Source organism: Triticum aestivum, chromosome 7B, assembly GCF_018294505.1.
Source record: "Triticum aestivum cultivar Chinese Spring chromosome 7B, IWGSC CS RefSeq v2.1, whole genome shotgun sequence".
NCBI classification, from domain to species: Eukaryota; Viridiplantae; Streptophyta; class Magnoliopsida; order Poales; family Poaceae; genus Triticum; species Triticum aestivum.
In genome coordinates, this window is record NC_057813.1 from 548,728,063 (window position 1) to 548,743,825 (window position 15,763).

Sequence of the window (15,763 nt, forward strand, 5' to 3'; positions counted from 1 at the left end):
GGAAGGGGAAAAAATTGGCGCCAAGCTCGCTCCTTAGTTTTCTCCCCTGTCAATCTAATCCCCCGTGATCTCAACCGACCGCTTTCCACGTCAGCCGCGCAAAGCTTCTTTCGCGCCATCTATCCCGTACATGTAGCACGGCTCGTGCCTATATATACGTCCCTCTCCATTTCTCCGTGACCCGTGCAAGCCGGAGCGTCGTAGACTGCAGTCCACCGAGAATCTATCAATGGCGCGAAGCATGGACATGGTGCCGCTGCTGCTTCTGTGCATGGCCGCGGCCATGGAGGGCGCGGCGGCGCTGCACCTGTGCGTGGACCGGCTGTACGACAGCACGCAGGGCAAGCACGACGACGGCCTGCCCCACCTGAACCCGACGGAGGAGGCGACCTGGATGACGCTCCTGCCGCGCAAGCTCGGCGCCAAGGCCGAGTTCGACTGGCTCGCGCTCTACCGGAGCCTCACCCGCCACGCCGGCGGCGGTGGCCATGCCCCCGCGGAGTTCCTCTCCCAGGCGTCCCTGCACGACGTCCGCCTCGGCCCCGGCTCCATGTACTGGCAGGGCCAGCAGACCAACCTCGAGTACCTCCTCTACCTCGACCCCGACCGCCTCACCTGGAGCTTCCGCCAGCAGGCCGGCCTGCCCACTGTAAGACAATAGGCTTTGGGGGAACCGGCACAACCCTCTAGGGGTGGCCTATCACATATATATATAATGAGGTGGTATACAACGTTACAATATACACATGGAAATACAGTCTAACACCCTCCCTCAATCTTAGCCACTTTCTAATGAATCTAGAAGGGTAAGATTGCGCCTGCAAGTCTCAAACTGTGGCAAAGGCAATGGCTTGGTGAAGATGTCAGCAAGTTGATCCTTGGAAGAAATAAACTTGATCTGTAGTTGCTTCTGAGAGACACGTTCACGCACAAAGTGATAGTCAACTTCAATGTGTTTCGTTCGGGCATGGAATACCGGATTTGCAGAAAGGTATGTAGCACCGATGTTATCACACCAAAGAACAGGAGGCTGTGATTGGGGTATACTTAACTCCTGAAGCAAGGACTGTACCCAGATAATCTCTGATGTGGCATTGGCCACAGCCTTATACTCAGCCTCAGTACTGCTATGCGAGACAGTAGCATGTTTCCGAGCACTCCAGGCAATCAGGTTAGAGCCAAAGAAGACAGCATAACCCCCCGTGGATCGCCTGTCATCCGGATTGCCAGCCCAGCCTGCATCAGAATATGCTGAAAGACAACCAGAGTCAGACGGCCGAATATGCAAACCATGAGCCACCGTGAAACGAATATAGCGCAAAATCCGCTTAACAGCAGACCAATGAGTGTCACGGGGTGACTGCAGATACTGGCAGACTCGGTTAACAGCATAGGAAATGTCTGGTCGCGTGATCGTCAAGTACTGGAGCCCACCGACAATACTCCGGTACTCGGTCGCATCAGAAGAAGAAAGAAGCACACCATCAACAGCATTGAGCTTATCAGTGGTAGACATGGGTGTAGTCGTCGGTTTGCACTTAAGCATCCCAGCTCGCTGCAACAAATCCAGAGAGTACTTCTTCTGCGTCATAACAAGACCAGCAGCACGAGAAGTAACCTCCACACCAAGAAAGTAATGAAGCTTCCCAAGGTCCTTGACCGCAAAATCAGCACCAAGTGAGCGAACAAGCGCAGTAGCAGCCGACTGAGAGGAGCTGACCAAAATGATATCATCTACATAGACCAACAAGTACATAGTAACCTCAGGCCTTTGAAGAAGAAACAATGAGGAGTCAGCAGTTGATGATGCAAAACCATGAGCACGAAGACCCATTGCAAGACGAGCATGCCAAGCACGAGGAGCCTGCTTCAGACCATAAATTGCCTTGGACAGACGACAGAGATGATCAGGGCGATCCGGATCAGAGAAACCCGGAGGCTGGCGCATGTAAACCTCCTCCGCCAAGACACCATGAAGAAAAGCATTTTGAACATCAAGCTGACGAAGAAACCAACCTCGAGTAACAGCCAGAGAGAGAAGAAGTCTGATGGTAGTAGGCTTGACCACTGGACTGAAGGTGTCTTCATAGTCAAGTCCAAAACGCTGTCGAAAACCACGAGCAACCAGACGAGCCTTATAGCGCTCAATGGACCCATCAGAATGCCTCTTCACTTTGAAAACCCATTTGGAATCAATGACATTTACCCGTGATTGTGGAGGAACAAGAGTCCATGTATGATTGCGAAGAAGCGCTTGATACTCCTGCTCCATGGCCTCTCTCCAATGAGGAATGCGCATAGCAGCTTGATACGTGCGTGGCTCAGAGGATGGATCTGCGAGAGCAGCAGACATGCACGCCGCTAACCAAGCAACTGTGCCATCGTGACGTTGCTTAGGCTGAAAAATGCCACTCCGACTGCGCGTATGTGGACGTAGAGCAGCAGCGGGAGCCGGCGGAGGCGAAGGTGACGGAGACGTGACGGTCGCCGGAGATGCAGGAATCACCTCAGGCGAGCTCGGGACAGACGACTCCGGGCTGCATGGCGAAGACTGGCCCGACGACAGGGGCTCAGAGGCCATGGGCGAACCGAGGGTGGGCGAGGCCAGCTCCGGTGACACCGGCCCAGACGGCCTTGGCGAGGCGAGAGCAGGCGAGGCCGGCCCTGGTGAGAAGGGCCCAGACACCCTGGGCGAGGCAGGGGCGGGCGAGGCCAGGCCTAGTGATGACTGCCCCGACGCCCTGGGCGAGACGGGGACCGAGGAGGCCGGCCCAGTCGGCGGGGTTGCAGGGCGCGACGATGGCGAAGGCAGCCCAGAAGTCAGAGGCGACCGGGCCAGGACGTCGATCGGCCGTGCATGAGCACGGAAACCGAGGCCATGCAGGGGCGCCATGTGCTCCTCATGCACAACAGAAGGTGCCGAGGATGAAGGCGATGGCGACGAAGAGGAAGACGGCGCTTCCAGAATCTCCAAACGAGCCCCACGACCAGTGCCTGCACCATGGTTAGGCAACAATAGAGGAGAATATGCAACATCATCAAATTGGTCAGAAGCAACAGAGGATGAATGCATGACAGGTGGCTCGGTAGTGGACACAGGGAGTTTGGCAAAGGGAAAAACATGCTCATCAAACACAACATCCCGAGAGATGTAGACACGATTAGTGGGAACATGAAGACATTTGTATCCTTTATGAAGAGAGCTATAACCAAGAAAAACACACTTCTTGGAACGAAACTCGAGCTTACGCTTGTTATATGGACGGAGATGGGGCCAGCAAGCACACCCAAACACCTTGAGAAAGGTGTAATCCGGTTGTTCATTAAGGAGAACTTCAATGGGTGTCTTCATATTCAAAACACGAGTGGGAGTACGATTGATGAGAAAACATGCAGTGGTGAAAGCATCACTCCAAAAATGAAACGGAACAGATGCATGGGCCAAAAGAGTCAGACCAGCTTCAACAATGTGACGATGCTTACGTTCTACTGAACCATTCTGCTGATGTGTATGTGGACATGCTAAACGGTGAGTGATCCCAAGCGACTGAAAAAAGGAGTTGAGGTTGCGATACTCGCCACCCCAGTCCGACTGAACATGAACAATTTTGTGCTTGAGAAGGCGTTCAACATGTTTTTGGAACTGAACAAAAATGTCAAACACATCAGATTTACGTTTGATAAGATAAAGCCAGGTAAAGCGGCTGTAAGCATCAACAAAACTGATATAATAATTATGACCACTAACAGAAGTCTGAGCAGGACCCCATACATCTGAAAACACAAGTTCTAAAGGATGTTTCACCTCACGACTGGACTCCGAAAAAGGAAGTTGATGACTCTTCCCCTGCTGACAAGCATCACACACTGCTACATCTTTATTACTAGACACACTAGGAAGCTCATGACGACGCAAAACATGCCGGACAATAGGTGTGGCCGGGTGACCAAGACGAGCATGCCACTGTGACGGAGATACCCGAACTCCACTGAAGACGCGAGCGACGCCAGGATGCTCCAGACGATAGAGACCTTGGCAGAGCCGCCCACTAAGAAGAATGTCCCTCGTGCCCCGATCCTTAATAAAAAGATCAAAAGGATGAAATTCACAAAGCACATTATTATCACGAGTGAGTTTAGGAACTGAAAGAAGATTACGTGTCACAGATGGAACTCGAAGAACATTGCGAAGTTGAAGACTCCTATTGGCATGTCTAGTGAGAAGTGATGCTTGACCAATATGAGAGATGTGCATACCTGCTCCATTGGCGGTGTGGATCTTGTCGGAGCCATGGTAGGGTTCACGAGTGTGAAGCTTCCCCATCTCACTGGTCAGGTGCTCTGTCGCCCCAGAGTCCATGTACCAGTGGGGACCAATGGAGTAGGACTGAGTGTGTCCCTGTGGCTTCTGCGGCGGCGGACGATCAGCCATGGCGACCTGACGAGCAAAGTTGCGTGTATCCTTCCCGTCATTGCCAAGACCAAGAAAACCCCGCTGGAAGCGCTTGTGACACTTCGAGGCCCAGTGCCCATCGCGACCACAAAGCTGGCACACACGTGGACCGCCAGCCCCTGGTAGCGTCGCTGTAGGAGGAGGGGCCGAGGCGGGTGGTGGTGACTGCCCCGAAGGAACCCTGGATGAAGCAGAGGAGCGACCACCCTTGGTGGCGGCGTTTGCCGAGAGGGCGCCGTTGCCCCTGGATCGGCGCGTCTCGACTCGTTGCTCAGTAAGTAGGAGGCGTGAAAAGACCTCGTGTGCTGGCATGGGCGTGGAGTTGCCCCTCTCATTGATGATCTCGACTAGGGCGTCATACTCCTCATCAAGACCATTGATAATAAACGAGTTGAACTCGGAGTCGGTGAGGGGCTGTCCAATGGAGGCCAGCGTGTCGGCGAGACTCTTGACTTTGTTGTAGAACTCAGTGGAGGTGGAGTCAAGCTTCTGACACTCCCCAAGTTGGCGACGGAGCCCAGATACACGAGCCTGCGACTGTGCCGCAAACGAGCGCTCAAGAATAGTCCATGCCTCGTGGGACGTCTTGGCGAAGACAACAAGCCCAGCAACGGCCGGAGAGAGCGACCCCTGGATGGAGGAGAGGTTCGCCTGATCCTGCCCTGTCCAGACACGGTGAGCCGGATTATAGACCGGACCATGCACGCTGTCAACCAGCGCAGGAGGGCAAGGGAGAGAGCCGTCGACATAGCCAAGCAGGTAGTGACTCCCAAGAAGCGGAAGAACCTGCGCGCGCCAGAAGATGTAATTGTCCGACGACAACTTGATGGTGATGAGATGGCCGAAGTGAAACGGCGGCGGCGGCTGCGATCCCATCGAGGAGACTGGCTGAGGTGAGAACACCGTGGAGACAGTCGGAGGGGCAGCCGGCGCGGTGACAGAGGGCGCGATGGCCGCGGTTGACGCCGCGAAGCCTGCCAGTGCGACGTCCTCCGTCACCAGCGGCGCAGTGGCCGAGGGTGCGACAGCCGCGGTTTGACGGGGCGGCGGTGGTGTGGGCCACAAGCGCCTGCCCGGGCGAAGTAGCAGCCGGCGGGAGCGCGAAGAGGGAGCCGACGCTCCGTGTCCCGATCGGCGCCTGAAGGGAGGCGGCATCCAGCGGCCTCGAGAGAAGTGCCGCGAGGGAGGCCGGCAGAAAACTGGTGGCGGTGGAGCCGGACGCAGCGGCGGACGTCATAGCAGTCGGGCGACGGCGGAGGCGGGCGCGGCGGCGGCGGCGGCGGCGGTGGCGGCGGCGGCGGTTTAGGGTTTTTAGGCGGAAGCGGATGTAACCTAGCGTGATACCATGTAAGACAATAGGCTTTGGGGGGAACCGGCACAACCCTCTAGGGGTGGCCTATCACATATATATATATATATAATGAGGTGGTATACAACGTTACAATATACACATGGAAATACAGTCTAACACCCACCGTCGGGGAGCCCTAGGGCGGGTGGGAGGCGCCCGACGGCCAGCTCCGCGGCCATTTCGTAGGTCAGTTGCTCGTCTCACCTCTCTCCATTCCGGCTACAGTACATTTCTTGCATTTCATCTGATCAAGGAAGCCGTGCGTGCACGTGTTCGTCCGCATGGCACTACCTGAGCGCGAGCGCGAGCGCGCACATGTGGGCGAGCACGCACAACGACACCCTCAGGGAGAAGATGGCCAGGGTGGTGGACATCCTCGACGACTGCCAGAGGAAGATGGGCACGGGCTACCTCTCGGCTTACCCCGACGAGGCGTTCGACATGTACGAGGAGCTCTCCGAGGCCTGGTCGCCCTACTACACCATCCACAAGGTCGATCCGCGCATCAAAACAAAAAACACCATCCAACTTTTAGTTCCAGTTACCGAGAAAAACTCACATCATTCATGTCATCTCACTTTACTTACTGTTTTCTGACAGATCATGCAAGGCCTTCTGGACCAGTACACGCTGGCCGGGAACCGAAAGGGCCTTGGCATGGTGGTGTGGATGACGGATTACTTCAGCGAGCGTGTGAAGAACCTGATACAGACGCACTCGATCCAGAGGCACTGGGAGGCGATGAACGAGGAGACCGGCGGACTGAACGATGTCATGTATCAGCTGTACACTCTGACGGTAATATCGTACTATCTCATTGCAACTAGTAGTGTTTTGTGATCTTCGTTCCGGTTGTGAGCCTGTGGTGTATGTATCAAATCCTTGTCAGAGTTGTTTTCTATCTCTGCAGAAAGAACAGAAGCACCTGACAATGGCCCATCTTTTCGACAAACCGTGCTTCCTCGGCCCCCTCAGCCTTCATGTCAGGAGAACTTTGGGTTTCATTTTGATTTCTGGGGTTTCAGAAGTTTTAAGCAACGGTTCGGTGATGTTGACCTTTTTCTTTTCAGGATGATGATATAGCGGGGCTGCATGTTAACACTCACATTCCTGTCCTAGTCGGTGCGCAGAAGAGATATGAAGTCGTCGGTGACCATCTTTACAAGGTAAATTGAAATTTCTCTTAGAATCGTTGGCAAAGACCTCCACCTTGATGGATAACGTCATAGTCTTCATCAACTTGTAACTGTGCAACTATCATGCCACAGTACCATCCATTTTTCAAAAATTTGGTGAACTGAATACTGAACTAACCCATGGAACAGGACATTGCAACATTCTTCTTTGACGTTGTGAACTCCTCCCACACATTTGCGACAGGCGGCACATCTACCATGGAACACTGGTGAGCGATAATACTTGCATATCACCATATTTCCGCCTTAGGATCTTTTTTTCCCGCTCAAGTTCTTTGCAAATGTCAGGCATGACCCGAAGCGACTAGTAGACGAGATCAAAATCAGCTCCAACGAGGAGACTTGCACCACCTACAACCTGCTTAAGGTCAAGTGTTGCACTCAATCTACCATCACATGTGTTAACAATTCAACAGAAGACAGGTTCTGAACCTGCCTTTTGCTGTGCTATATCCATTGCAGGTGTCCCGAAACCTGTTCAGGTGGACAAAGGAAGTCAAGTACGCCGATCACTACGAGAGGCTGCTCATCAACGGGATCATGGGCAACCAGAGGGGAACGCAGCCTGGTGTCATGATCTACTTTCTCCCCATGGGTCCTGGGCGATCCAAGAGCATCAGCGGCGCGCCCCCTTCAGGCCTTCCCCCGAAGATGCCGGGGGGGTGGGGAGGTCCAAATGACACCTTCTGGTGCTGCTACGGGACAGGTAATTCTCGAGTACCCGCGGAAGCCATCTTGTTGTTGTTGTCGCTGCTGCTGCTGCTGCTGCTGTTGTTTCTAAATCAAAGTTCAAATTGACAATTGACAGGGATAGAATCGTTCTCAAAGTTGGGGGATACCATATACTTCCTGGAGGAGGGTGAAGTGCCGGGGCTCTACATCGCTCAACACATACCGAGCACCTTCGACTGGAAGGCGGCGGGCCTCACCGTCGTGCAGCAGGCCAAGCCACTGTTGTCAACGGATTCTTACTTTGAAGTTACAATCTCCATTTCTGCCAAGGTAGCTTCTGAATGACACTCCCAGCCATGGTGCCTAGCTAGGCCTGCAGCCTCTTTGACCCAAGCAAGAATTAGTATTGACTTTTTTCATCTGTTTCGCTTTCTGATGCGCACAGGGAGATGCCCAGCCTGCAAAGATGAGCGTGAGGATCCCTTCATGGACATCCACAGTTGGCGCAACGGCAACTCTGAATGGCAAAAAACTCAACCTGACATCTGCAGGTAACTCAACTGATGAACTGTACTGATATTTCATACGAGACTCTGAGAGATCCCCATGCTTCAAGCTTGTCTCGTTCTCTCGCAGGTGATTTCCTCACGTTGACAAAACTCTGGGGCGATGATACCTTAGTGCTCCAATTTCCCATTAACTTGAGAACCGAGGCAATCAAAGGTATGAAATCTCAGACAGTGTCTGAAACTCTGAATCTTTCTGGGAAGAACGTTAGGCGTCTTCTGAACTTAAAAGGAGTCTGAAACTGTAGTTTTCTTTTTCAGATGACCGGCCGGAGTATGCGTCCATCCAGGCGGTGCTGTTCGGGCCGCACCTCCTCGCCGGCCTGACACACGGCAACAAGACCATTAACGCGACCGAGCAGTCCAAGAAATGTGCCCTCCTGTATCAGCCCAAACCTGTGGCGTGTCTGATTGGTAGCGCTGCTGATGGACTTCAAATGTTCTCTGCTAGGTCTGGGAAAAAACCTGACCAGGATAAAGCTAAACAGGCTATTGCTATTGTCTCTGTAAAAGGTGAATCACTTACTGCCTTGCACCTAGTTAATTCTTTCAGCATGATGTTCCAGTGGGGATGGGAATGGCAAGCAAAGCCATATCTTAAGGACAACTTTCTTGTGAAATTTCCATCGATGCAAAAAATTGATGAAATGAAGGGATACCACTACTTTGGACTGATCGGTACTAAAGCAACAATCAAAGTTGACAGGTGGACTAATTCATCAATTGCATCTTACAAGCTGTATGTCTGCTGGGTTAGAATTGATGGAGTGCCTGAACCACTTGAACACTATCAAGACTTCTGTGAGGCTGGTTCTCTGATAGGGAATGTTCTAGAACTGGACATGGAGTTGTATAGACAATGTGGGGTGGTGAGAGCAAAAATTGGAGTTATGGATCCCAGGAAAATTCCAGCTAGTGCTCCCCTGAATGAAAGTGGCTTGGTATATAACATTTTCTTTGAGCTAGAGGATATTGTGGAGGAGGGAGGCCCGTTGGAGGGGGGTGTTTTGGTCAGCTACCCCAGGCCTTCGGCTCCTACACAACAAACTACTGATAAGAGACCTAGGGACAGAAACGACAAGGATGAGCTGATATGCAGTAAATCTCCAAGGCAAGACAGTGATGCTGTTGGTATCGGAGGAAATGCGGTAGCTGAGAATTCTGATGAGGTTATATCCAGTCAATACGAGTTAGATAAGAATTGGATAGCTGAAAGGGAAGTGAGACAAAAACTGCTAGACAAGAAGCATTTGACTGACAAGGCGGGGTCTGGTGTAGAGCAGATTAATGCAGACTTTGCTAAGGACGCTGAAATGATGGAGAACTTTACAGAAAGGGTTGGTAGCCAGCAAGAGGAAGAGTATGACTGCACTCAGGATCCTGAAGATTTTGCCAGAAGGCTCGGGATTAGCACTCAGAGAATTAAAGAGATTGAGGCTGAAGTGGAAGAGGAGCTGTCGGCTGAGGAAAATTGCAACCTAAGGCATGACAAGGAGAACCTAACCCCTGACATGGTTAAAACAGCCGGTGCTATTTCACCTCCTGGAAGAGTTGTTGCGACGAAGCAGAACTCCTTCTCTAACAGGGTACAAGGGGTGGTGTTGAATCCTTTGCAAGATCTTGGGGAGGCTGATATTACCAAGCAACAAAAGTTGAGGGAAGCTGAAGTTAGGGTTCAAAAGGCTAAAGAAAAGGCAGCTCTAGATGAGGCGGCGAGGAGAAGAAGTGTCAGGAACAAACACAAAGAGGAGGTGCAGACTATGGACAAAGCTACTGACATGGCGAGGAGGAAGAATCTGGAGACCCCAGGTATGGCTCCTACAGATTTAAATACTGCTCCCAATATACCTATTGTTTTAAATACAGTACCTAGTTTTATTTCGCACATTACGCAATGCATTGGTGTTAGCTTAGGCAATACTCCTGAGGAAATAGATAGCACTATTTCTATGATCAAGAGCTTAGAAAAAACTAGGAGTGATTTATTTCTTGCAAATATGAGGAAGAAGACTAATGTGGAAGGTAGTGATGAAGAGTCAAAACTGGGAAGTTTTGACCCTGATAACATTAGGAACCTTGTATCTGACTCAGAATGTGAATCTGAGGACGATGAAGAGCTTAGAGATGAATTAATTCTTTTATCATCGTTATATAAATCTAAACTAAAGCAGACTTGCGCTGGAGGAGTCAGCGTCAAGCCAAAGGTCAAGTGTGGTACAAAAAAAGTAATTTGTTTTATGGCTGGTGTTTTCTGGAATGCTAGGGGGTTGGGTGAACCTGAAAAAAGAAGGTTTCTTAAAAAAATCATTTCTGACCATGCTTTAGAGTTCATTTGTATTCAGGAGACTAAGAAAACTGATTTTTCTAATCCTTGGTTAGCTAGTATCGGTGGCAGATTTACTTTCATTTGGCTTTGGCAACCCTTTGTAGGAGCCTCGGGTGGGCTCCTCATGGGTGTCAGAGAGGACCTGTTTGAGGTCGACATGTGCACTGCTAGTAGGTTTTTTACCAGAATGATCATTATGGATAAGAGATCGGGTTTCAAGTGGACTTTGATCAATGTGTATGGGGCTGCTCATACCAAAGACAAGAAGGACTTTCTGGTCGATTTTGTTCATATGTTAGGGCATGATAAATTACCCCTTGTTATTGGTGGTGATTTCAATATCATTAGGAGGATCAACGAGAGAAGTAGAGCTAAAAAACTCCCTATTTGGGCTTTTTAATTTAATTCCATCATTGAGCATTGGGGGCTAAAAGAGTTAGAGCTCTCAGGGAGGAGCTTTACTTGGTCTAATAACCAGGACGACCCCTTGTATGTAAAACTAGATAGGATTCTTGTTAGCCCATCTTGGGAACATCATTTTCCTTTAGTTACGGTCAGGACACTCGTTAGAGGTGTCTCCGATCATGCTGCTCTTTTGGTACATACTGGAGTTATAAATGTTGTAGCTACCAGGCCTTTTAAATTTGAGCTATGCTGGCTTCTTAGAGATGAGTTGCCGGCCGCTGTTTCTAGAATTTGGAACTCTATCACTGCTAAAAAAAACAGCCTGGATTGGTGGCAGGCTGTTATGAGAAAATTAAGAAGCGGGCTCAAAGGTTGGAACCTTAATGTTGAGGGTAGTTACAGGAGAAAGAAGAGTTTTATTATTAATGCTTTAGATATACTTGATAAGAAGTGTGAGCTTGCTGGTGTATCAGCAGCGGACTATGTGCATAGAAATAGTCTGCAAAATGATTTGAATAAAATTCTTAGAGAGGAAGAAATAAAATGGTATCAACGCTCGAAGGAGAGGGATATCAAAGAAGGGGATAGCAACACTAAGTATTTTATGATTAAGGCTAGTGGGCGGAAGCGTAAGAGTAAAATCTTTCGACTTATCCAGGATGAAGGGATCATCCAGGGGGATGATAACTTGCTCAAATATGCAACTAATTTTTATAAAGATTTATTTGGTCATGTAGATTTACCTCCAATATCTCTATGTATCCCTCTTGATGATGTTTTGTCAGAAGAGGATAAGGTTGAGCGTAGTTGCAAATTTACTATGGATGAAGTTAAAAATGCGTTATTTTCTATGAAGCGCAACAGAGCGGCTGGCCCGGACGGCTTTCCTGCCGAGTTCTTTCAATTTTTCTGGAACCTCATTTGTAATGATCTCCTTAGGCTTTTTCATGACTTCTATGAGGGCAAGATTAACATTTCAAGGCTTAACTATGGGGTAGTCACTTTGCTTGCTAAGGGGCACGGGGCTGATAGGATTCAAATGTACTGCCCCATCTGTATGCTGAACGTACCTTTTAATTTTTTTTGCAAAAGTTCTTAACAATAGAGCTATGAAAATTGCGGATAAAACAATTTCTAAAGCTTAATCTGCGTTTATAAAGGGGCGCTACATCCTGGACAATGTGCTTATGCTTCATGAAGCTATCCACTCTTGACATAGAAATAAATGTTCTGCTGTGCTTTTAAGATTGATTTTGAAAAAGCTTATGATAAAATTAATTGGAGTTTCATGCTTAATGTCCTAAAGCTGAAAGGCTTCCCTGAACGTTTTGTCCAGTGGACAAAATATGTCGTTAGTAATGGAAAGGTTGCCATCACTATTAATGATGTTATCGGACCGTATTTTGTTACTAGGAAGGGTTTGAGGCAAGGGGACCCATTTCCCCCCTTGCTTTTCAATTTGGCGGCTGATGTTCTTGCTACCCTGGTGCAAAGGGCGCAAGAACAAGGATTTATCAAGGGAGTGTTGCCTAGGTTGTATGCAGGAGGTCTAAATATTTTGCAATATGCGGACGATACTATTTTCTGTTTTGAAGATGACCTTGAGGGGGCTAGGAACCTCAAAATTATTCTGTGTGTTTTTGAGCATTTGACCGGTCTGAAGATTAATTTTTTAAAGAGTGAAATATTCTGTTTCGGTAATGCTTTGGAGAAACAAGTTGATTATGTCGGCAATTTTACTTGTGCTATTAGGGGCTTCCCTTTTAGGTATTTAGGTCTTCCCCTTCATTATAAAAAACTTTGTAATGCGAATTGGAAACCAGCGGAAGAAAAAGTAGAGAAAGGAGGTGCAGCGTGGCAGGGGGGTCTTTTATCTATGGGCGGTAGGCTTATCCGCACTGAAACTTGCTTGAGTAACGTCATTAGCCATTTACTTAACTTTTTCCGTCTACCAAAAGGAGTAGGGAAAAGAATCGATTTCTTTCGAGCACGGGTGCTTTGGCAAGAGAGAGAGAGGGGGTTAGGAAGTATCATCTAGTTAACTGGCTTGACGTTTGTCAACCTAGAGACCAAGGGGGGTTGGGTGTTACTAATATGGATATCAAGAATATTAGTCTTCTGTGTAAGTGGCTCTGGAGACTTGAGAATGAAGATGAGGATTGGCAGGAGATGATTAGAGCAAAGTATCTGAAGAGGAAAACTGTGTCTCAATGTGAGTCATCTCCTGCCAACTCTCATTTCTAGAATGGTATCATGAGTGTTAAAGATATCTTTTACAACTGTTGTCAGAGAATTGTTGGAGATGGGCATAAAACTAGATTTTGGGAAGATGCTTGGATCCACAACAAGCCTCTCTGTCAACTTTTTCCTCGCTTGTACAAGCTTACTTTTCATCAAAACATTACGGTTGCTAAAGCATTTGAACATGATTTTAACTGCATTAGATTTAGGAGATGTTTATATGGGGAGACACTGGATATGTGGAATAAGCTTCTGGATATGTGCAGTCAGGTTGTTCTGAGTGAGGAACCTGACAAAGTCAACTGGCTTTTGACTAGCTCTGGTCAGTTCTCTGTTAAATCTCTTTATCAATATATTATTGCAAAGAGAGTAGTGTTCCCTTTTAAGTTTCTTTGGAAACTGAATGTACCTTTGAAAATTAAAGCTTTTATATGGTTAATTATCAAAGGAAGGATCCTGACCAAGGACAACTTGTGTAAAAAAGGCTGGAAAGGCACCAACAAATGTGAATTTTGTGATGCCAATGAATATATTGATCATCTGTTTTTCACTTGTTCTCTTGCTCGGTTTCTTTGGAATGTAGTTGGGAGTGCTTTGGGAAATCCCCAAACACCCCTGTCATTCTTTGACCTTTGCCAGAATTGGCTTCCTAAGTATACTGGGAAAGATAGAATGGTTATAGCTATTGGTACGGCTGCTTTGTTATGGTCGATCTGGAAAGCAAGAAATAAATCCTGCTTTCAAAGTTCTTTACCTAGGGATCCTACTGATATTATCGTCTCTTTATGTTATGTGTTGGATTCCTGGGGTGTGCTACAGAAAAGAGGGGTGGAAAAAACTCTTAAGGAAGTGACCAAGAGGTTGGCCCAGATAGCGAGGGACGTCTTCAAGCGTGCTTACGGGTGGGGCCCAGTTGTACGGAGGCTCTGTTGATCAAGTGTTGACAGATGCAGCATTTACGATTATCTCTCTTGTTCTTTTGATATAGCACCCTGTAGGTGCAGATTTTGGTATCTCAGGTGTAGGAGTTTATTTCCCTGATGCAAAATATTAGGCAACATTTGTAGCGATGATGCTTTGGAGCGTTCTTCTGTTGTAGCATCCTGTAGGTACGGTTGAAGTGCCTCTAGATGTATGAGTAGTGTTTCCTGATGCAGATGTTAGGCATCGAAAAATGTTAAATTTGTATGGAACTTGCTTTGTACTCCCTCCGTTCCAAAATAGATGACTCAACTTTGTACTAATTTAGTATAAAATTGAGTCATCTATTTTGGAACGGAGGGAGTATGTTGTGACTCCATTTTCGTAATGAAAATGGGGCCATGGGGCCCCTCTGATCGAAAAAAAAAAAAACGCGACCGAGCACTCCAACGACGGCCTCACCCCGGGCATGTGGGAGGTGGACGCCAGGAACGGCACCTCCATGGCCGACTGGATCGCCGCGGTCCCTCATGAGGCGATCAACTCGCAGCTCGTCACCCTGACGCAGCGGTCCGGCGCGCAGACCTTCGTCCTGTCGGTGTCGGCCACCGACGACACGCTGACGATGGACGAGATGCCCGTCGCCGGCAGCGACGCGTGCGTGCGCGCCACGATCGTGGTCGACACGTACGAGGTCGACAGCACCGCCGCCGAGCACGGCGCGGCCGCTCCTGTTCTGCATGGGCCGAACGTGACGATCGCGCCGTTCGACAGGCCGGGCATGGCGATCACCAATGGCTTCGAGGTCAGGCTGCATCCAGGGCCGGAGGCCCTGTTCAACGCCGTGCCCGGGCTCGACGGGCTCCCCGGCTCGGTGTCCCTGGAGCTCGGCACCAGGCCAGGGTGCTTCGTGACGGCCCCCGGCGGCGCAAAGGGCTACGGCCCCGGCGACAAGGCCCAGGTCGGCTGCCGGACGAGCGGCGGCGGCGACGACGCGGCGTTCCGGAAGGCGGCGAGCTTCACGCAGGCGCCACCGCTACGCCTGTACCACCCGCTGACTTTCGTGGCCAAGGGCACGGAGAGGACCTTCGTGCTGGAGCCGCTGCGGAGCCTCCAGGACGAGTTCTACACCGTCTACTTCAACCTGGTCACCGCCGCCGCCGCCAGCTGAAACGCGCTGCTGAACTGCCGATCCTCCATGTGAGACTGAGCGGGCCGACAGACCAGAGCTTCACTTCATAGAGCGGCGGCAGTCTGGCTCTGGCAGTGGCAGTGGCAGAGACATGTGCCACGGCTACACAATTACTACCTGTACTGTTGGAGCAGCATCTCCCATCACCAAAACAATAGTAATGCCGTTGCATGTTCCTTGACGAGTGAAAAAAGTGTCGTTGCATCTTGGTGCAAGAGCGGCCCGTGTGTGATGTGGTTGAGATTTCTCGAGGCTGGCCAAGATCTTGATCCATGCACCTTACATTCATGCCGGGCCACCATAAGTGTCGTCCTGTTAGGTGCACATATATGGTAGCATTATTGTTCATGTGGACGTGTGGTACAATCCTCGATACGTAGGCATGTGGCATAGCGCACCGTGATGCGCACAGTGTGTAGGTGTTGTCACGAGACGAGAGC

General features: G+C 49.7%; 1 protein-coding gene across 1 annotated transcript; it reads left to right on the forward strand.

Annotated features, from left to right (window-relative positions):
- The first annotated feature begins 203 nt into the window (after positions 1-203).
- Positions 204-15,456, forward strand: LOC123158645 (uncharacterized). The gene is made up of 16 exons (XM_044576556.1): positions 204-642; positions 4,935-4,956; positions 5,945-5,997; positions 6,101-6,296; positions 6,405-6,602; positions 6,715-6,786; positions 6,875-6,970; positions 7,130-7,209; positions 7,289-7,367; positions 7,463-7,706; positions 7,809-8,002; positions 8,118-8,223; positions 8,309-8,395; positions 8,500-8,571; positions 13,420-13,424; positions 14,610-15,456. The coding sequence occupies exons 1-16, from the start codon at positions 230-232 to the stop codon at positions 15,300-15,302; spliced, it is 2,610 nt and encodes an 869-aa protein (XP_044432491.1). The 5' UTR covers positions 204-229; the 3' UTR covers positions 15,303-15,456.
- The last annotated feature ends 307 nt before the right edge of the window (positions 15,457-15,763 follow it).